We start from the raw sequence: 16,995 nt of genomic DNA on the forward strand, positions 1-16,995 counted from the left end.
TTAATCCTGTTAATAGAAATAATTTTATTTTTTTCTATTGATGTTTGTAAAAAGATCAAAATCTATTATTGTTTTGTAGTCTTTTTTTTTTTTTTTTTGAGACAGAGCCTCATTCTGTCGCCCAGGCTGGAGTGCAGTGACGCTATCTCGGCTCACTGCAACCTCCGGCTCCCAGGTTCAAGCTATTTTCGTGCCTCAGCCTCCCGAGTAGCTTGGATTACAGGCGCGCGCCACCAAACCCGGCTAATTTTTTTGGTGTTTTTTTTTTTTTTTAGTAGAGACAGGGTTTCACCGCGTTGGCCAGGCTGGTTTCTAACTCCTGACCTCAGGTGAACCAGCAGCCTCGGCCTCCCAAAGTGCTGGGATTATAGGTGTGAGCCACTGCGCCAGGCCTCTAGGCTTTTTGATACTTCAGTATTAGGTGCATATCTTTCAAAATAAATAAACATAAAAAGCCAGGCTTTTCCAACTGTGTCCTACACATTCTGCAAGATATTAATCATGTGTCAAGAATAAAAAGTGTTGCGTTCAAGTATGTTTGGCAAACATTGCTATTATATTATTTTCTTCCTGGAGAATCATAGAAAAACTTGAGAGGTTGGTGGGTTGGCGCAAACCAAGACCAGAACTGAACTGCAATCACCACCAAACCCCCACGAGTTTGCCCCTCCCCACTTGCTAGCCTCAGTCCACATTCTCCGGAAAAAGAAATCAGACGTAGGGGCTCTCGAAATGACGTACTTCCCGCGCGCCGCGAAGTCCTGATGCCAAGGCGCCAGTCGCGAGGTAAAGGCGGGGCCTGAAGTGGGCGTGGCGTCGCTGGAGGCTACTCAGGCGCGGGACTCGTTCTCGAGGCGGGAGCTGAGGTGCGGGGCGGGGCCTCCTGCCCGGCGCCGGCCTGTGGGGAGGCGGGGCGGGGCGGGGCACAGTCTCTTGACCGTGCAGCCCGCCCCTGACGCCGCCGGCAACTGCGAGAATCGGGGTCTGTGCGGTTTGCGAAGTGGTCGGTTCCTGGAGCTCCGGTCTTCTGCTAGCCTGATCCGCAGCTTCAGCCTCCGCCGCCTCCCCAGCCCTCGGCGCCGCCGCTGGCGCCGCCGCCTGACCCGCAGGCCGCCGCGGGCCGCAGAGCCCATGAGGGCGCGGGCACCGCCGCCGCGTCCGCGGCGTTGCCGTCGTCCCGGAGCGCCCCGAGCTGGCGCGGGCATGGCCGCGGCATGAGCGTGGAGCCGCCGCCGGAGCTGGAGGAGAAGGCGGCGTCGGAGCCCGAGGCGGGAGCCATGCCGGTGAAGCGCGCGGGCGCGCAGGCCGCGGGGAGCAGCTGGGTGAGCGCGGGCGCGGGGCCCGGCGGCCTGAATCCCGGGGAGGCTGGGTGGGGTCGCACCCGGGGCCCGCGAGCCCGTCGCTCCGGGCAGGGGCTTCGGCTCTCGGAAAGCCGGTCCTTTTCTGGGGGGCGGGGAATTCATCACGAATGCAGGTTTTTCCTAGTGACTGCTCATCGCAGACAAAACTTTACAGGATTTGGTTATTGTTTCAAAAGGCGCTAGACATGGGACAGTGAATATAAGTAGTAATTTGGTTATTTCGGAGTTCTCCGTCCCTGTAACAGTTGATAACAGTTTTCCTGGCGCAGTTTCTCTCCAAGTCTACATGGAAAACGGGTAGGGAGCATTTGAATCAGACCGTCGACCGGGAAGTTGGTGGCAGATGCCGGGCAGCGCCTCGCTGCTCCTTCCGTCTTCTCCCGGCGTCGGATGGGCGGTCCTAGCGATGAGGAGCAGAGTTTCCAGGGGCGTTGCTGGGGACCAGCCGAGGAGCAAGTTAGGCCGGCCTCTTTCTCCAGTTTTACTTTTACTTGAGGTCGAGATGGCTTCTGACAATAATACAGAAGCAATTGAGCCCTGACTTAACTGGCCTGGTTTCGGCAGAACAGGCCTTGTCTGTGTCAGTGGTTTCATATGGTGGAATATTAAGCCTAGAGGGTTTGTCGTTTCTTCAAGGCCTAAGTTTAAAAAGGATTTTTTTTTTTGGTCTTAGGACCTGAAATATAGAGAATGTTACAGTGAATAGAAACTGACACAATGGGAAAGTTTTTCCAAAGAAAAATAGAAATTTTATGGAAATTAAATACATGTTTTTGGCTTTAGATTTTTAGCTTACATAGCTGATTTTGTTTTTAGTTGAAGAATGCTAAGTGTTTACATGAACGTATTTGGGGATGTAAATCCCTATTAGTAGGTTGGGAGGGCAGGTGAAGCAGAAGGAGCAGTAGGTAGAACGGATCCAGCAGAGCTGGTTTTTAGTCCTGGTTTTGCCTGAACAGTGCGCACTCTGGACAGGGTATTGAAACAGCCTTGCCCCTCAGTGCCTACTCTGTAAGATGAGGACTTAGTTGAAGTCCCCTCCCAGCCCAGGTGACTCTCTATTTTGAAAAGCATTTCAAAGTTAAGATCTCTGTAATATGAGAAGCTTATCTTGTCGAGGGAGAGAAATTCTGTAGAATTGCTTGCTGTCATTTTGATTCGCGTTAAGCAGACTTGTCCTCTTCCTGCTTGCTACACAAAACTAAAGCACCAGTTCCTCCTCCTGTCTCATGAATTGATGGACAGTAATTACTAACCAGTGGCCCAGCTAGTAACCTGCGAGGTAGCTTCCTTCATCCCTTCCCATACTTACAACAATCAGAAAGTCTAGCTAAGTTTATTAGATACAGATTTTAGGTTTTTATCCTCTCCTATGCATTCTTATGCTCAGAATTTCCTCAGCATTTTCGACCCAGACTTTGACTATCTCTTTGAAGACCCTTGCTCACCCCAGCGTCAGTCCACCTGGCACATGGCTGAGTAGTGTGTTCTAGCATGTAAAGATGATCATTACTGCTGTCCTTAATTTTTTTCATTGGCTCCTTATGGCTTACAGAATAAAAAATAAATTGGCAGGTTGAAGCATTATTAGCATAGTGATTAGACGAGCATGCTTGGAATCCCAGTTTCCACAGTTCGGTAAGTTAACATAACTCCTGATTAATAATGGCATTTACCTCATATGGTTGTGAGGGTTGCTGCAACTTGGCATCTAGTAAGCCCCTTAATACATACTAATGTTGTTATTATTTTGTAATATTCTTTGCATGTATGATTGAATGATCACAATCTATAGGTCATCTGACCATGATAAAAGTAGTTGTCTCCCATTTCCTAGTGTTGACGGGAACTAGACCCCAACCTAAAAATTAAAGTTGCTAAATTTATGTGCTTAAGAGCAGAAACTTGTGAGGGATGTTTACTCAAAGAAACCTAGACTCAGTTTATTCCCCAGTTCTTTCTCCGTTGGATCCTGATGGTAACCTAATTTGGGGCACAGGTAGATTCCTGTCTGGTCTTTCCTCCTCTCTGAGAACGCATGGAGTTGATGTTAATTGTGATGAATACTGAGTTTTCTTGGTGTTTGCTGTAGATAGTGAGAAGACTAGCATGAGCAGGTAGCAGTGTTTTTCTGAGTGTGTGGACATTGGGAGAACAGTGAATGCTTTTAATCATATATGTTCGTGTCATATGCTAGTACCCCTGAATTATGCATTTTTCCTGTTTGCAGTTTCTAATGTCACCTCCGGGTGCTGTGTCGTATAGCCCCTATATGAATTGATTTCATTTTAATGTGTTGGAATTTCCTTACAGCTTGGTTTCAATGACACTCATGATTTCAGGTTCTTAGATGCTACTAGTAATCACAGGGAAGATTGTCCAGCTGGTAACTTCTTTGTTTTCTGTGTTTTTTTTGAGATAGGGTCTTGCTGTCTCCAGGCTGCAATGGCCAGTCATGGCTCACTGCAGCCTTAAATTCTTGGGCTCAAGCAGTCTTCTCACCTCAGCCTCCTGAGTAGCTGGGACAACAGATATGTGCCACCATGCCTGGCTTTTTTTAAATTTTTTAATTTTTTTATTTTTTGTAGAGATGGAGTCTTGCTCTGTTTCCCAGGCTGGTCTCAAACTCCTGGGCTCAAATGATCCTCCTGTCTCAGCCTCCCAGTGTTGGGATTATAGGTTAGAGCCATGATGCTTGGCCTGACAACTTTTTTCTACCTTGTTTGGCAAAGAGATATATTGACCAGAAAAAGATACTGGCAGAGAGATGTCATAATCTGAAAAATAAAAGAGAATCAAGTGTTTACACCAAGAGATCATTTCCTTCTGGAAAAGGGAGGTGTGTCACCGGGCACGGTGGCTCACACCTGTAATCCCAGCACTTCGGGAGGCCGACGCGGGCGGATCATGAGGTCAAGAGATCAAGACCATCCTGGCCAACATGGTGAAATCCTGTCTCTATAAAAATACAAAAGTTAGCTGGGCATGGTGTCAGGCGCCTGTAGTCCCAGCTACTCAGGAGGCTGAGGCAGGAGAATCGCTTGAACCTGGGAGGCGGAGGTTGTAGTGAGCCGAGATCGTGCTACTGCACTCCAGCCTGGCGACAGAGCGAGACTCCATCTCAAAAAAAAAAAAAGGAGGTGTGTGTTAGCTGTTTGCGTTGCTGTAAAGGAATACCTGAGAATACCTGAGACTGGAGAATTTATCAAGAAAAGTGGTTCTTTAGGCTGTACAGGAAGCTTAGCACCAGCATCTACTTCTGGTGAGGGCCTCAGAAAGCTTGCAATCATGGCAGAAGGTGAAGGGGAAGCAGCTTATCACCTGTGGGGGAGGGAGCAAGAGAGAGGGGAGGAGGTGCCAGGTTCCTTTTAGCAATGAGGTCTTGGCCGCGTGCGGTGGATCACTTGAGGTCAGCAGTTGGAGACCAGCGTGGCCAACATAGTGAAACCCCGTCTCTACTAAAAATACAAAAATTAGCCGGGTGTGATGGTGCATGCCTGTAGTCCTAGCTACCTGGGAGGCTGAGACAGGAGAATTGTTTGAAACTGGGAGGCGCCACTACACTCCACCCTGGGTGACAGAGTGAGCCTCTGTCTCAAAAACAAACGGTAAACAAAACCAGTCAGATCTTGTGGTAACTAATGGAGCGAGGACTCACTGATTACTGTGAGAAGGATACCAAACAACTGAGCAGAGATCAGCCCCATGACCCAAACAGCTGCCACTAGGCCCCACCTCCAATATTGGGGGTCACATTTCAACATGAGATTTGGAGGAGACAGATATCCAAATGCTATCTTAAAAACAAATTGGATAGTTTGGTTTTCTATTCTCTGGAAGAGTTTGTGTAAGATTGGTAATACAGTTCTAGAACTTTATAGTTCTTGGCCTTTTGGAGGTTAATTCTAGAACAGCATAGGTTTTCTGTTTGATTTTTAGTTCTGTCAGTTTCAGTAAGTTGTGTTTTGTTGGGAATTTGCCCATTTTATCTAAAATGTCAAATTAGTTGGCATAAAGTTGTGAATAATGACCTCTTAGGCTCTTTTCATCTTCTGTAGGGATTCTTGGTGTGCATTTCTTTTCTTTTTTTTTGAGACAGAGTTTCACTGTTATTGCCCAGGCTGGAGTGCGATGGTGTGATCTTGGCTCACTACAGCCTCTGCCTCCCGGGTTCAAACGATTCTCCTGCCTCAGCCTCCCATGTAGCTGGGATTACAGGCATGTGCCACCATGCCCGGATAATTTTGTATTTTTAGTAGAGATGGGGTTGCACCATGTTGGCCAGGCAGGTCTTGAACTCCTGACCTCAGGTGATCCACCTGCCTTGGCCTCCCAAAGTGCTGGAATTACAGGCGTGAGCCACTGCGCCTGGCCCTTTTTTTTTTTTTTTTTTTTTAAGAGGTGAGGCCTCACTCTGTCAAACAGGCTGGAGTGCAGTGGCGCACAATCATAGCTTGCTGTAACCTTGAACTCCTGGTTTCAAATGATCCTCCTGCCTCAGCCTCCCTAGTAGCAAGGACTATAGGCACGTGGCACTATGCCTGGCTAGTTTTTAAATTTTTTTTGTAGAGGTTGGGTCTCACTGTGTTGTCCAGGCTTGTCTTGAACTCCTGGCCTCAAGTAATCCTCCAGCCTCAGCCTCTCAAAGTGCTGGGATTATAGGCATGAGCCACCATGCCTGGCTGGTACTCTGCATTGATAACATGTGCTTTGTCTTTCAAAAAATATTTAATTTTCTAGAATCTTCTGGATAAATATTCACAAATATTGCATGTGTTGATAATTTTATATCTTATTTTGATGTTAAATGAACTAGAATATCCAGGAAAGTATTCAGTGGTAATGGTAAAAGTGCATACAACCTCCTCTACATAACACGAATACATTAATTTTTTGTTACTGTTAGGTATCCTTTTGGCTGTATACACGTAAACATGCTTTATTACCCTATGGAAGCATTTTTGAAATTTCTCAGTTTCAGCTGGACGCGGTGGTTTATGCCTATAATCCCAGCACTTTTGGAGGCTGAGGCAGGCGGATCACGAGGTCAGGAGATTGAGACCATCCTGGCTAACACGATGAAACCCCGTCTCTACTAAAAATACAAAAAATTAGCTAGGCGTGGTGGTGGGCGCCTGTAGTCCCAACTACTTGGGAAGTTGAGGCAGGAGAATGGCATGAAACCGGGAGGTGGACCACGCTTGCAGTGAGCGGAGATTGTGCCACTGCACTCCAGCCTGGGCGACAGAGTGAGACTCTTTCTCAAAAAAAAAAAAGAAAAAGAAAAAAAAAAGAAATTTCTCGGTTTCTTACATGTGTTCTCTCTTCCCTCTTCCCTCTTCCCTTCCTCCAGTTCAGCATGTCATAGAACTTTCACAAGTGGTTATGAAATCTTAGATATGCTATGGAGAAAGAGGTTATGGCATAGCAAGAGCATTGTTCTGTGAGAATTGGAGAGAAATCTATTCTTAATGTGTATTTATTTATTTATTTATTTATTTTTGAGACAAGAGTTTCACTCTTTCATCCAGGCTGGAGTGCAGTGGTGTGATTATGGCTCAGTGCACCCGGAAACTCCTGGGCTCAAGTGATCTTCCTGCCTCAGCCTCCTGGTAGCTGGGACTACACATACGTCCCATCATGCCTGGCTAATTTTTAAATTTTTATTTGTAGAGATGTGATCTTGCTTTGTTGTCCAGGCTGGTCTCAAACTCCTGGCTTCAAAGAATCCTCCTGCCTTGGCCTCCCAAAGCATTGGGATTGCAGGTGTGAGCCACTGTGCCCAGCCTTAATCTGACTTTTTTATAGTTAGCTTTGTATTTGCTTGTCTTTTTTAAACAACCTTATTCAGTTTAATTGACATAAACTGTATGTGTTTGGAGTGCACAGTTTTGTGTTGTGACATGTCTATACACCTGTGAAACCATTATCATAATCAAGACAGTAAACATATTAATCACCCTCAAATGTTTGTTTTTACCTCCCTCTACACCTCCATTTCCAGGCAATAATTTATCTACTCTGTCACTATATATTGGCTTGAATTTTCTTCCCTTTTCTTTTTCTTTTTTTTTTTTTTTTTGAGATGGAGTTTCACTCTTGTTGCCCAGGTGGAGTGCAATGGCGTGATAACGGCTCACCGCAACCTCTGCCTCCTGGGTTCAAGTGATTCTCCTGCCTCAGCCTTCCAAGTAGTTGGGATTACAGGCATGCGCCACCATGCCCGGCTAATTTTGTATTTTTAGTAGAGACGGGGTTTCTCCATGTTGGTCAGGCTGGTCTCAAACTCCCGACCTCAGGCCATCCGCCCACCTTGCCCTCCCAAAGTCCTGGGATTACAGGCGTGAGCCACCGCCCCCAGCTGGTTTGAATTTTCTAGCTTTTTTTTTTTTGTTATTTTATAAATACAGCATATTCTCCTCTTTGGCTTTTAAAAAGTTCAGCATAAATTATTTTGAGATTTATCAGTGTTATGTAAATCAGTAGTTCATTCTTTTTAATTACCGAGTAGTATTCCATTTGTGGATGAACCACAATTTGTACATTCCCTTGTTGATGGACTTTCGGCTTCTCACCAGTTTTTGGCTGTTACAAATAAAGCTGCTGTGAACATCTGTGTGCCAATCTTTGTACAGAATACACTTTTTTAAAAGTAAATAGGAGTGAAATGGCTGGGTCATATGGTAGATGTATTTAACTTTTTAAGAAACTTGGCTGGGCATGGTGGCTCATGCCTGTAATCCCAACACTTTGGGAGGCCGAGGCAGGAGGATTGCCTGAGCCCGGGGGTTTGAGACCAGCCTGGGCAACATGGTAAGACTCCGTCTTTAAAAAAATAATAAAATAAAATAAATTGCCAAACTAATTATTTTGAAAGTAATTGTACAGTTGTACATTGCAGCTAGCACTGTATGATAATTCTAGTTCATCCATATCCTTACCAACACCTGGCCAATTTTAGCCCTTCCAATTGGTCTTTAGTGATGTCTCATTGTTCTTTTAATTTGTGCTTCCCTATGGCTAGTGGCATTCAGTATCTTTCCATAAGTTTTTTTTTTTTTTTTCTCCTCCAGCAGAGTCTCACTTTGGTTGCCCAGGCTGGAGTGCGGTGGCATGATCTTGGCTCACTGCAGCCTTGACCTCCTGGGCGCAGGTAGTTCTCCCACCTCAGCCTCTCGAGTAACTGGGACTACAGGCGCATGCCACCATACTCAGCTAATTTTTTAATTTTTTATAGAGATAGGGTCTTGCTATGTTGCCCAGACTGGTCTTGAACTCCTGGATTCAAGTAGTCTGCCTGCCTCAGCCTCCCAAAGTGCTGGGATTACAGGTGTGAGCCATGTGCCCAACTTCCCTAAGCTTATATGTCGTCTGTATATCCCTTTTGGCAAAATGTCTGTTCTTGTCTTTTGCCTATTTTTTTGTTGTTGTTGGTTGGTTGTTTTCTTGTAATTGAGTTTTGAGAGTTCCTTATATATTTGGGATGCAAGTCCCTCATCAAATGATTTGCAAATACATTCTCTCTAGGCTGTGGTCCATCTTTTCATTCTCTCAGCGGTGTCTTGAAGAACAGGAATTTTAAATTTTGATGAAATTTATCAATTTGCTCTTTTATAGATCAGGGTTTTGGTTTCATATTTAAGAAATTGTTGCCTAATCCCAAATCATAGGAATTTCCTTCTATTTTTTCTTTTTTTTAGACGGAGTCTCTTTCTCTGTCGCCCAGGCTGGAGTGTAGTGGCACGATCTCTGCTCACTGCAATCTCTGCCTCCTGGGTTCCAGTGATTCTCCTGCCTCAGCCTCCTGAGTAGCTGGGACTACAGGCATCCGCCACCACACCTGGCTAATTTTTTGTATTTTTAGTAGAGTTGCAGTTTTAGTAGAGGTGGGGTTTTACTGCGCTAGCCAGGATGGTCTCAATCTCCTGACCTCGTGATCCTCCTGCCTCAGCCTACCAAAGTGCTGGGATTACAGGCATGAGTTCAGTCTCCTGACCTTAATATCCACCCACCTCGGCCTCCCAAAGTGCTGGGATTATAGGCATGAGTCATCGTGCTTGGCCTTCCTTCTACGTTTATGGAAGCTTTATAGTTTTAGATTTTACAATTGGGTTTGTGTTTAATTTTGATTACATTTTTATGTGGTGCAAAATAAGGATGGAAATTATTTGCTTATGAACAGTTGTTCATTTGCTGAAAAATATGTTTTTATTCATTGAATAGCTTTTGCATCTTTTTTTTTTTTTTTTTTTTTTTTTGAGATGGCATCTTGTCCCATCGCCCATGCTAGAGTGCAGTGGTGCAATCTCGGCTCACTGCACCTCCACTTCCCAGATTCAAGCGATTCTCCTGCCTCAGCCTCCTGAGTAGCTGGGATTACAGGCGCATGCCACCCCACCTGGCTAATTTTTGTATTTTTAATAGAGACAGGGTTTTACCATGTTGGCCAGGCTGGTCTCGAACTCCTGACGTCGTTATCCACCCATCTTGGCCTCCCAAAGTGCTGGGATTATGGACGTGAGCCAACGTGCCCGGCCTGCTTTTGCATCTTTGTCAAAAATCAGTTGTCCATATATCAGTCAGTCTCTGAACTCTTTATTCTGTTCCTTTGATCTATTTGTCTTTACATCAGTACCATGCAGTCTTGATTACTGAAGTTTCATAAGACTCGAAAACTAACATTTAGTCCCCCAGTCTTGTTGTTTTTTAAAGTCTTTTTAGTGATTCTGGGTCTTTGCATTTTAGAATTAGCCTGGCAATTTCCACAAGAAAGCCTTTTGGGATTGTCATTGGTATTCTTTTGCCATGAAGATCTGTTTGGGAAGAATTGATCAAGTCTTCTGATGCATGAATGTAGTATCTCTCCATTTATTTTAGATCTGTAATTTCTTTCAGCTGAGTTTTGTAGTTTTCAGTTGACATGTCTTTCCCATCTTTTGTCAGATTATTCCGTTTCATATTTCTTGACATTATTGTAAATGGTATCATTACATAAATGTAATTTTTTAAAATTTAAATTCACAATTGTTTGTTGCCAGTATATAGAAATACAGTTGATTTTAAAAAAATTGTTTAATTGTGGTAAAATACACATAGCTAAGAAGTTACCATCTTAACCATTCTAAGTGTAGACTTCAGTAGTGTAAGTATATTCACAATGTTCTGCAGCCAATTTCCAGAACTTCTTCTTTCAAAACAAATTCTATACCCATGAAACAACAACTTTCCATTTTTTGCCACCCTCCCATTCCCTGACAACCACCATTCTCCTTTCTGTTTCTATGTGTTTGACTTAATTTAGATACCTCATATACATGGAATCATACCATATTCATCCTTATCTTTTTGTGATTGACTTATTTCATCTTGCATAATGTTCTCAAGGTTTGTCCATGTGTGCCATGTGTCAAATTTTCCTTTTTTTTTTTTTTTGGAGACATGGTCTCTCTGTTGCTCAGGCTGGAGTGCAGTGGCACGATCGTGGCTCAATGGAGCCTCGACCTCCCCAGGCTCAGGCGATCCTCCCACCTCAGCCTCCCAAGTAGCTGAGAGTACAGGCACACACGAGCAGGCCCAGCTAATTTTTGTATTTTTTGTAGAGTTGCAGTTTTGTCATGTTACCCAGGGTGGTCTCAAACTCCTGGGCTCAAGCGATACACCCGCCTTGGCTTCCCAAAGTGCGGGGATTACAGGCATGAGCCACCATTCCTGGCCTCTTTGCCCATTTTTAAATTGGGTTATTTGCTTTTTGTTTTATTGTTGAGTTGTATAATTCTTTATACATGTATTCTGGATATTAACTCCCTGCTATGGTGCAAATGTCTCACTTTGAAACTTAATTGCCATTGTAATAGTGTTAAGAGGTGGGACTGTCAGGGCTATTGAAAGAAAATTGTTAAAAAAAAAATAGTGGGAACTTTAAGAAGTGATTAGGCTATGAGGGCCCTGCCCTTAATTAATGGATTAATGCAGTGAGTTTTGTTATCCTGGGAGTAGGTTCCTTATAAAATAATGAGTTTGGCTCCCCTTTGTCTCTTTTTTGTCTTTCTGCCTTCTCCTGTGGGATAACACAGTGAGAAGGCACTGGCCAGATGCTGTTCCCTCTCTCTTGAACTTCTCCTCCAGAACTATGAGCCAGTAAATTTCATTTCATTATAAATTACTCAGTCTGTGGTATTCTATTATAGCAGCACAAAATAGACTGAGACACTTCCTTGCAGGTAGTTGATTTGCAAATTTTCTCCCATTCCGTAGGTTACCTTTTAACTCTGCTGATTGCGTCCTTTGATGCACATAAGTTTTAAATTCTGATAAAGTCCAGTGTATCTATGTTGACTTTGTTGCCTGGGTTTTTATTGTCATATCCAATAAGTCATTGCCAAATTCATACCATGAAGCTTTTGCCCTATGTTTTCTTCTAAGTTTTATAGTTTTAAGTCTAATGATAGGTCTTTGGTTCATTTTAAAAGTTTGTGGTGTGAGAAAGCCCAACTTCTCTCTCTCTTTTCTAGTATTTTTAGTGTCATATATAAGAATCTATTACCAAATCCAAGATTTATCTCTGTTTTATGTTTTTAGCTCTTATGTGTAGGCCATTAATCCCTTTGAGTTAATTTTAATACATGGTGTGAAGTAGGGGTCCAACTTTAGTCTTTCATATGCCAAAAAGTAGTTGCTCTAACAGCATTTGTTCAAGAGACCATTCTTTTATGGCACCCTTACTCAAAATCAGTTGGCCATACATGGCTTATTTCTGGAGTTTCCATTCTATTCCATTGGTGTATGTCTATCCTTATGCAAGTACCAGACTGTTTTGATTACTGTAGCTTTGTAGTTCTGAAATCAGGAAGTGTGTGTTTTCCAATTTTGTAATTTTTCAAGACTGTTTTGGCTGTTTGGTGTTCTTTGCAATTCCATATGAATTTGAGGTGATCCTGAATTCTGAATAAGGACCTCCTTTTTATTCTTTACTTATTTTTTTGAGAGAAGGTCTTGCTCTGTTGCCCAGGCTGGAGTGCAGTGGTGTGATCGTGGCTCACTGTAATCTTAAACTCCTGGGCTTTTCCATTTCTGCAGGAAAGTCTTTGGGAATTTGATAGGGATTGTATTGAATCTGTAAATCACATTGAATAGTACTGATAGCTTAGTGATAGTAGGTCTTCCTTCCTGTGGACATAAATGTCTTTATTTAGGTGAAATTTGTTTTCGGTAACGATTTGTAGTTTTCAGTGTATAAGTCTTTCACCTCCTGGGTTAAATTTATTTTTAGGTATTTTTTTTTCTTTTAGATGCTGTTGTAAATGAAATTACTTTCTTAATTTCATGTATGTATAGAACATATCATGTGTTTGTATTGTTTTTCTGCATTGTCTAATCTGCAGTTATCTTATTAGGCACATTTGGAGCAGTGCTCATTTTAGGACTAATTATTCTCCACTACTCGGGCAAGGTTTTCCTGATTTCGTACTCAGCACTATGTGAGTGAAAAAAGTTTTTTAAGGTTAGATGGTGGAAACATGCATAGGCTCAGAGTGACATCTGGCCAGATCTGTATACTGTTCAGATGTTTTTTCCCTGGTTTTTGATAATTACGTCACATGCATGTGCTTATCAGTACCCTGCTGAATTCTTGAAGTGGATCTTCTGCAGATCTCTGGGCTTCTCTCTATCTCTCTTCCCTCCATTACTCTGTTCTGCCGTGATCTCCATTAGCTCTCACTTTCATGTCAACTCAGGAAGTTGTCCTCCAGGCTTTGTCTGGGTTCTTCCTACCAGAGCAGAGGCCTGGAATCTGTATCAGGCAGTAAACTGGGATAATAGTACAGCACATCTTTTCTTTCCTGATTTTCAGGGATCTCTGTCCTTCATTGCCTGGAATCCAGTGTGTCTTGGTTGTTTAAAGCAGGAGGGTAATTTTGATTACTGTTAACTATTTTTTTTCCACTTTGTTAAAGATTGATTTTGTGGCTCTTTCTTGAGATGAATGAAAAACTCAGCTTTTCAGACTTTTTTTTCTACTATCCATTTATATTAATTTTACATTAACAGTTGTCTTCCCTGTGGCTTAAAAGTTTCTTCCTCTTACAAAATCAGTATTTCAATATGAATATTACTATTTTGTCCCGTACTCGGTGGTTTTCTACCTTTTCTTTCCTTTCGCATCAGCCCTGGGCCATCCTCTCAATATTTTTATGGAGAACACTCTCATGTCTACTGTGACATTCATTAAGGTGGGTGGGAAGGGGCACTTCCTAGGAAAGGCACTATGTATGATGTAAAAAAGTTTTTTCCCTCACCATCTTCATTTTCCTATGCTTCCCACGTCCCTTTCTGCACTTCTTTTGAAATCTACTGTTCTACTAGAAATCATATTAATATTATTTATATACAGTATTGGACCTTTCCAATGAGGCAGAATAACTAAGCACCTAAAAACCTGGATGTTTTCCCGCCTTTTAAATTTAATCTTCTTAATTAAGTGAATGTATCTCACCTGGTTTTGCTATTTTTTTTTTTTTTTAGAATTCATGAATATTCTAATTAATGTTCTAAGGAATGTGATAGGCTTTTATTGACTATGACTCATCAATTCTCATGATAGTTTTGAAGTAGGTGATAGAGCAGTGCATGATTTAATGGTGAGAAACATCAGTGCATGGAGATAAATTGACTTGCTGAAAGTGACCAGGCTGAGTGAACAATGGAGCTGGGACTTTCCTCATCTCTGTTCTCAAATCTAATTTTTATTTGACAGCTTAGTTCCTTATGTCGCCTATATAGGCAATTTTGTTTTTCGTATTCAAGAGTAGAGGTAGGAAAAAGACTCCTGAGTTATCTGAGCATTGTTTTTTGTTGTCATTTGTGTGCTGTCACAGAGTTAGGCATTGTCATGTAGTCACTCCGTGCCTAAATAGCTCCCCTGCTCTACATTGTCTATTGTTAAATTAGGTCAAGTCACGAGGAGATCTGAAGAAAAACTTAAAATTCTGTGGATAATGTGCTTCTTGGTAATAACTATTCATCTGACTAATTGCTTCAATTTAAAAATAGCAAAAGTATGAATTTTGTATATTAGTAGTTCTTTGTGCATAGATCTTTGAAGTACTTAAGTAATTAAATGAAAGTATCTTTTGCACGTAATGTAGAATATCTCTTTATACTGTGATGCAATAGAAGTACAGAAACTTCATTTAAGATCAGTAGCATGGTAATATATTCCCTGAAGAAAAATAATGGCTTTATATTTTAAATTATTAGCCAGCCAGATACATGTGAGTATCATGGGTCATGAAAAAAGAGTCATAAAATGTTGTGTGGTGAAATGTGAAGATTATTTTTAGCTTTAGGCATCTTGAATACCGCTTTGGAGAAATCTTCAGTTCTTAAATTACCATTCTTTTGTTATATACTCCTTGGGTGGGAAACTTATAGAGGCCAGTTAATGTACACTAAAAAAAGCCCATACCCATTAACCTGGCAGTCACTCTTCAGGGAACTTACTGTAAGGCACTATTGGGACAAGACCACAGAGGTATATTTGTAAGATATGTATGTATTAATTATATATATTCATGAAAGATTGTAATTTAAAAGGGACTTGGTGAAACAGTTGTGGCACATACATTAGGTGGAGTACTAAGCTGCCGTTAAAAGTGATGAAATGACTATATGCCTATTGATATGAATATGGTGAATTTATTTTTGTGTAAATCGGCTACACAACTTTTATCACATTAAAAATACATTTATATATTTGCATGGAGAAATGTCTGGAAGGGTATATACCAAACTTTAAAACACTAGTGATCATTGCTGATAGTGAGATTTTTGTTGATTTTAATATAATTTCTTGCCTGTTTCTTTATTTTCATTTATACGTTTTTTACTAAACATGTATGAGTTACAAAGCCAAAAGAAAAAATAAAAAGACCAATGGAAAGGACACATGAATACTGGAAGTTAGACATACCGTTGCCTCACAGACTTCCTGGTCCTGAGTGTTTGAGTTGCCTCAAGCTCTTTCTTGTTTTCTGACCTATCTTCCCTCCTTCCTCATTGCCTGTCTAAGGATCCCCCTTTTGTGTGAGTTGATCCTGCTTTCAGATATATATGTACTAGAGGCTATAAGGGGCCTTAGACGCCAGTCCTAGTTTTCTCAGTATATGCATGAGAGCACTAAAGGCCAGAAAATTGGTTAAAGACAGGAAGCTATTAATAGTTAGCAGTAGAGCCAGGAATAGAACTCAGGTTTCCTTGCTTCTACTTGAGAATTTTTTCCATATTATGTGTGTTCTTCATAAGTAGGGTGATCAGACATCTCAGTTCATGCCTTTTGTCTACACTTAACTCTTTTTTTTTTTTTGAGACAGAGTCTCACTCTTGCCCAGGCTGGAGAGCAGTGGCAGGATCTCAGCTTGCTGCAACCTCCGCCTCCCATGTTCAAGTGATTCTCTTGCCTCAGCCTCCCAAGTAGCTGGGACTACAAGCATAGACCGTCACCCCTAGCTAATTTTTGTATATATATATATTTTTTTCAGTAGGGACGAGGCTTCACCATGTTGGCCAGGCTGGTCTTAAACTCCTGACCTCAAGTGATCTGCCCGCCTTGGCCTCCCAAAGTGCTGGGATTACAGGTGTGAACCTCCGCACCCAGCCTATGCTTAATTCTTAACAAGGACCCCCTTTTATTCCTTATTTACTTGAGACAAGGTCTTGCTCTGTTGCCCAGGCTGGAGTGCAGTGGTACGATAATGGCTCACTTTAGCCTCAAACTCCTGGGCTTAAGTGATTCTCTCACCTCAGCCTCTGCAGTAGCTAGGACTATAGGTGTGCACCACCATGCCTGGCTAATTTGTTAATTTTTTTGCAGAGATGGGGTCTCACTATGTTGCCCAGGCTAGTCTCAAACTCTTGGCCTTAGGCAATGCTCCCACCTCGGCCTCCCAAAGTGCTGGGATTACAGGCCTTAGCCATCATGCCTGACCCCTCGTTTACTCTTAAAAGTGTCTTGGCTGGGTGCAGGGGCTCACACCTGTAAACCCAGCGCTTTGGGAGGCCGAGGTGGGTGGATCACGAGGTCAGGAGATTGAGACCATCCTGGCTAACACGGTGAAACCCCATCTCTACTAAAAATACAAAAAATTAGCCGGGCGTGGTGGTAGGCACCTGTAGTCCCAGCTACTCAAGAGGCTGAGGCAGGAGAATGGCGTGAACCCGGGAGGCGGAGCTTGCAGTGAGCCGAGATCACGCCACTGCACTCCAGCCTGGGCAACAGAGCAAGACTCCATCTCAAAAAAAAAAAAAAGTGTCTCGTTTGTGTGATAAATGTTTACCCCGTTCATAAGGGAAACAGACATAATGGAAATTGTCATACAGACTAACCCTGTAACCAGGATCCATTAATAGAAATTGGAATGGTTGGAAGGAAAGGCAGTTTGTAGAGTAAGGTGCTTTTCATATGTTGAAGGTGTTGCCAGGACATCTGAGTCATTATTTTCTAGTCAGTAAAAGTAGCTGAGACATTTAGAGAGGGATATGTTTGTGAGCATTTTTTGTTTGGAGATGATAGTTGAAGCTGCATCAAGACAGTCCATTCATCTTTAATCTTATTGGGGGAGGATTAGTGAGCTCAGCT

At 42.5% G+C, this 16,995-nt stretch overlaps 1 protein-coding gene across 1 annotated transcript in view; it reads left to right on the forward strand.

The window, feature by feature from the left end:
• Positions 1-915: 915 nt before the first annotated feature.
• MFSD14B (major facilitator superfamily domain containing 14B) overlaps positions 916-16,995 on the forward strand; it is an 86,278-nt gene continuing 70,198 nt past the window's right edge. The window contains exon 1 of the mRNA XM_002819976.6: positions 916-1,322. Coding sequence (XP_002820022.2) covers positions 1,215-1,322 — 108 coding nt within the window. The 5' untranslated portion in view covers positions 916-1,214. The remainder of the gene's footprint in view (positions 1,323-16,995) is intronic.

Source organism: Pongo abelii, chromosome 13, assembly GCF_028885655.2.
Source record: "Pongo abelii isolate AG06213 chromosome 13, NHGRI_mPonAbe1-v2.0_pri, whole genome shotgun sequence".
NCBI classification, from domain to species: Eukaryota; Metazoa; Chordata; class Mammalia; order Primates; family Hominidae; genus Pongo; species Pongo abelii.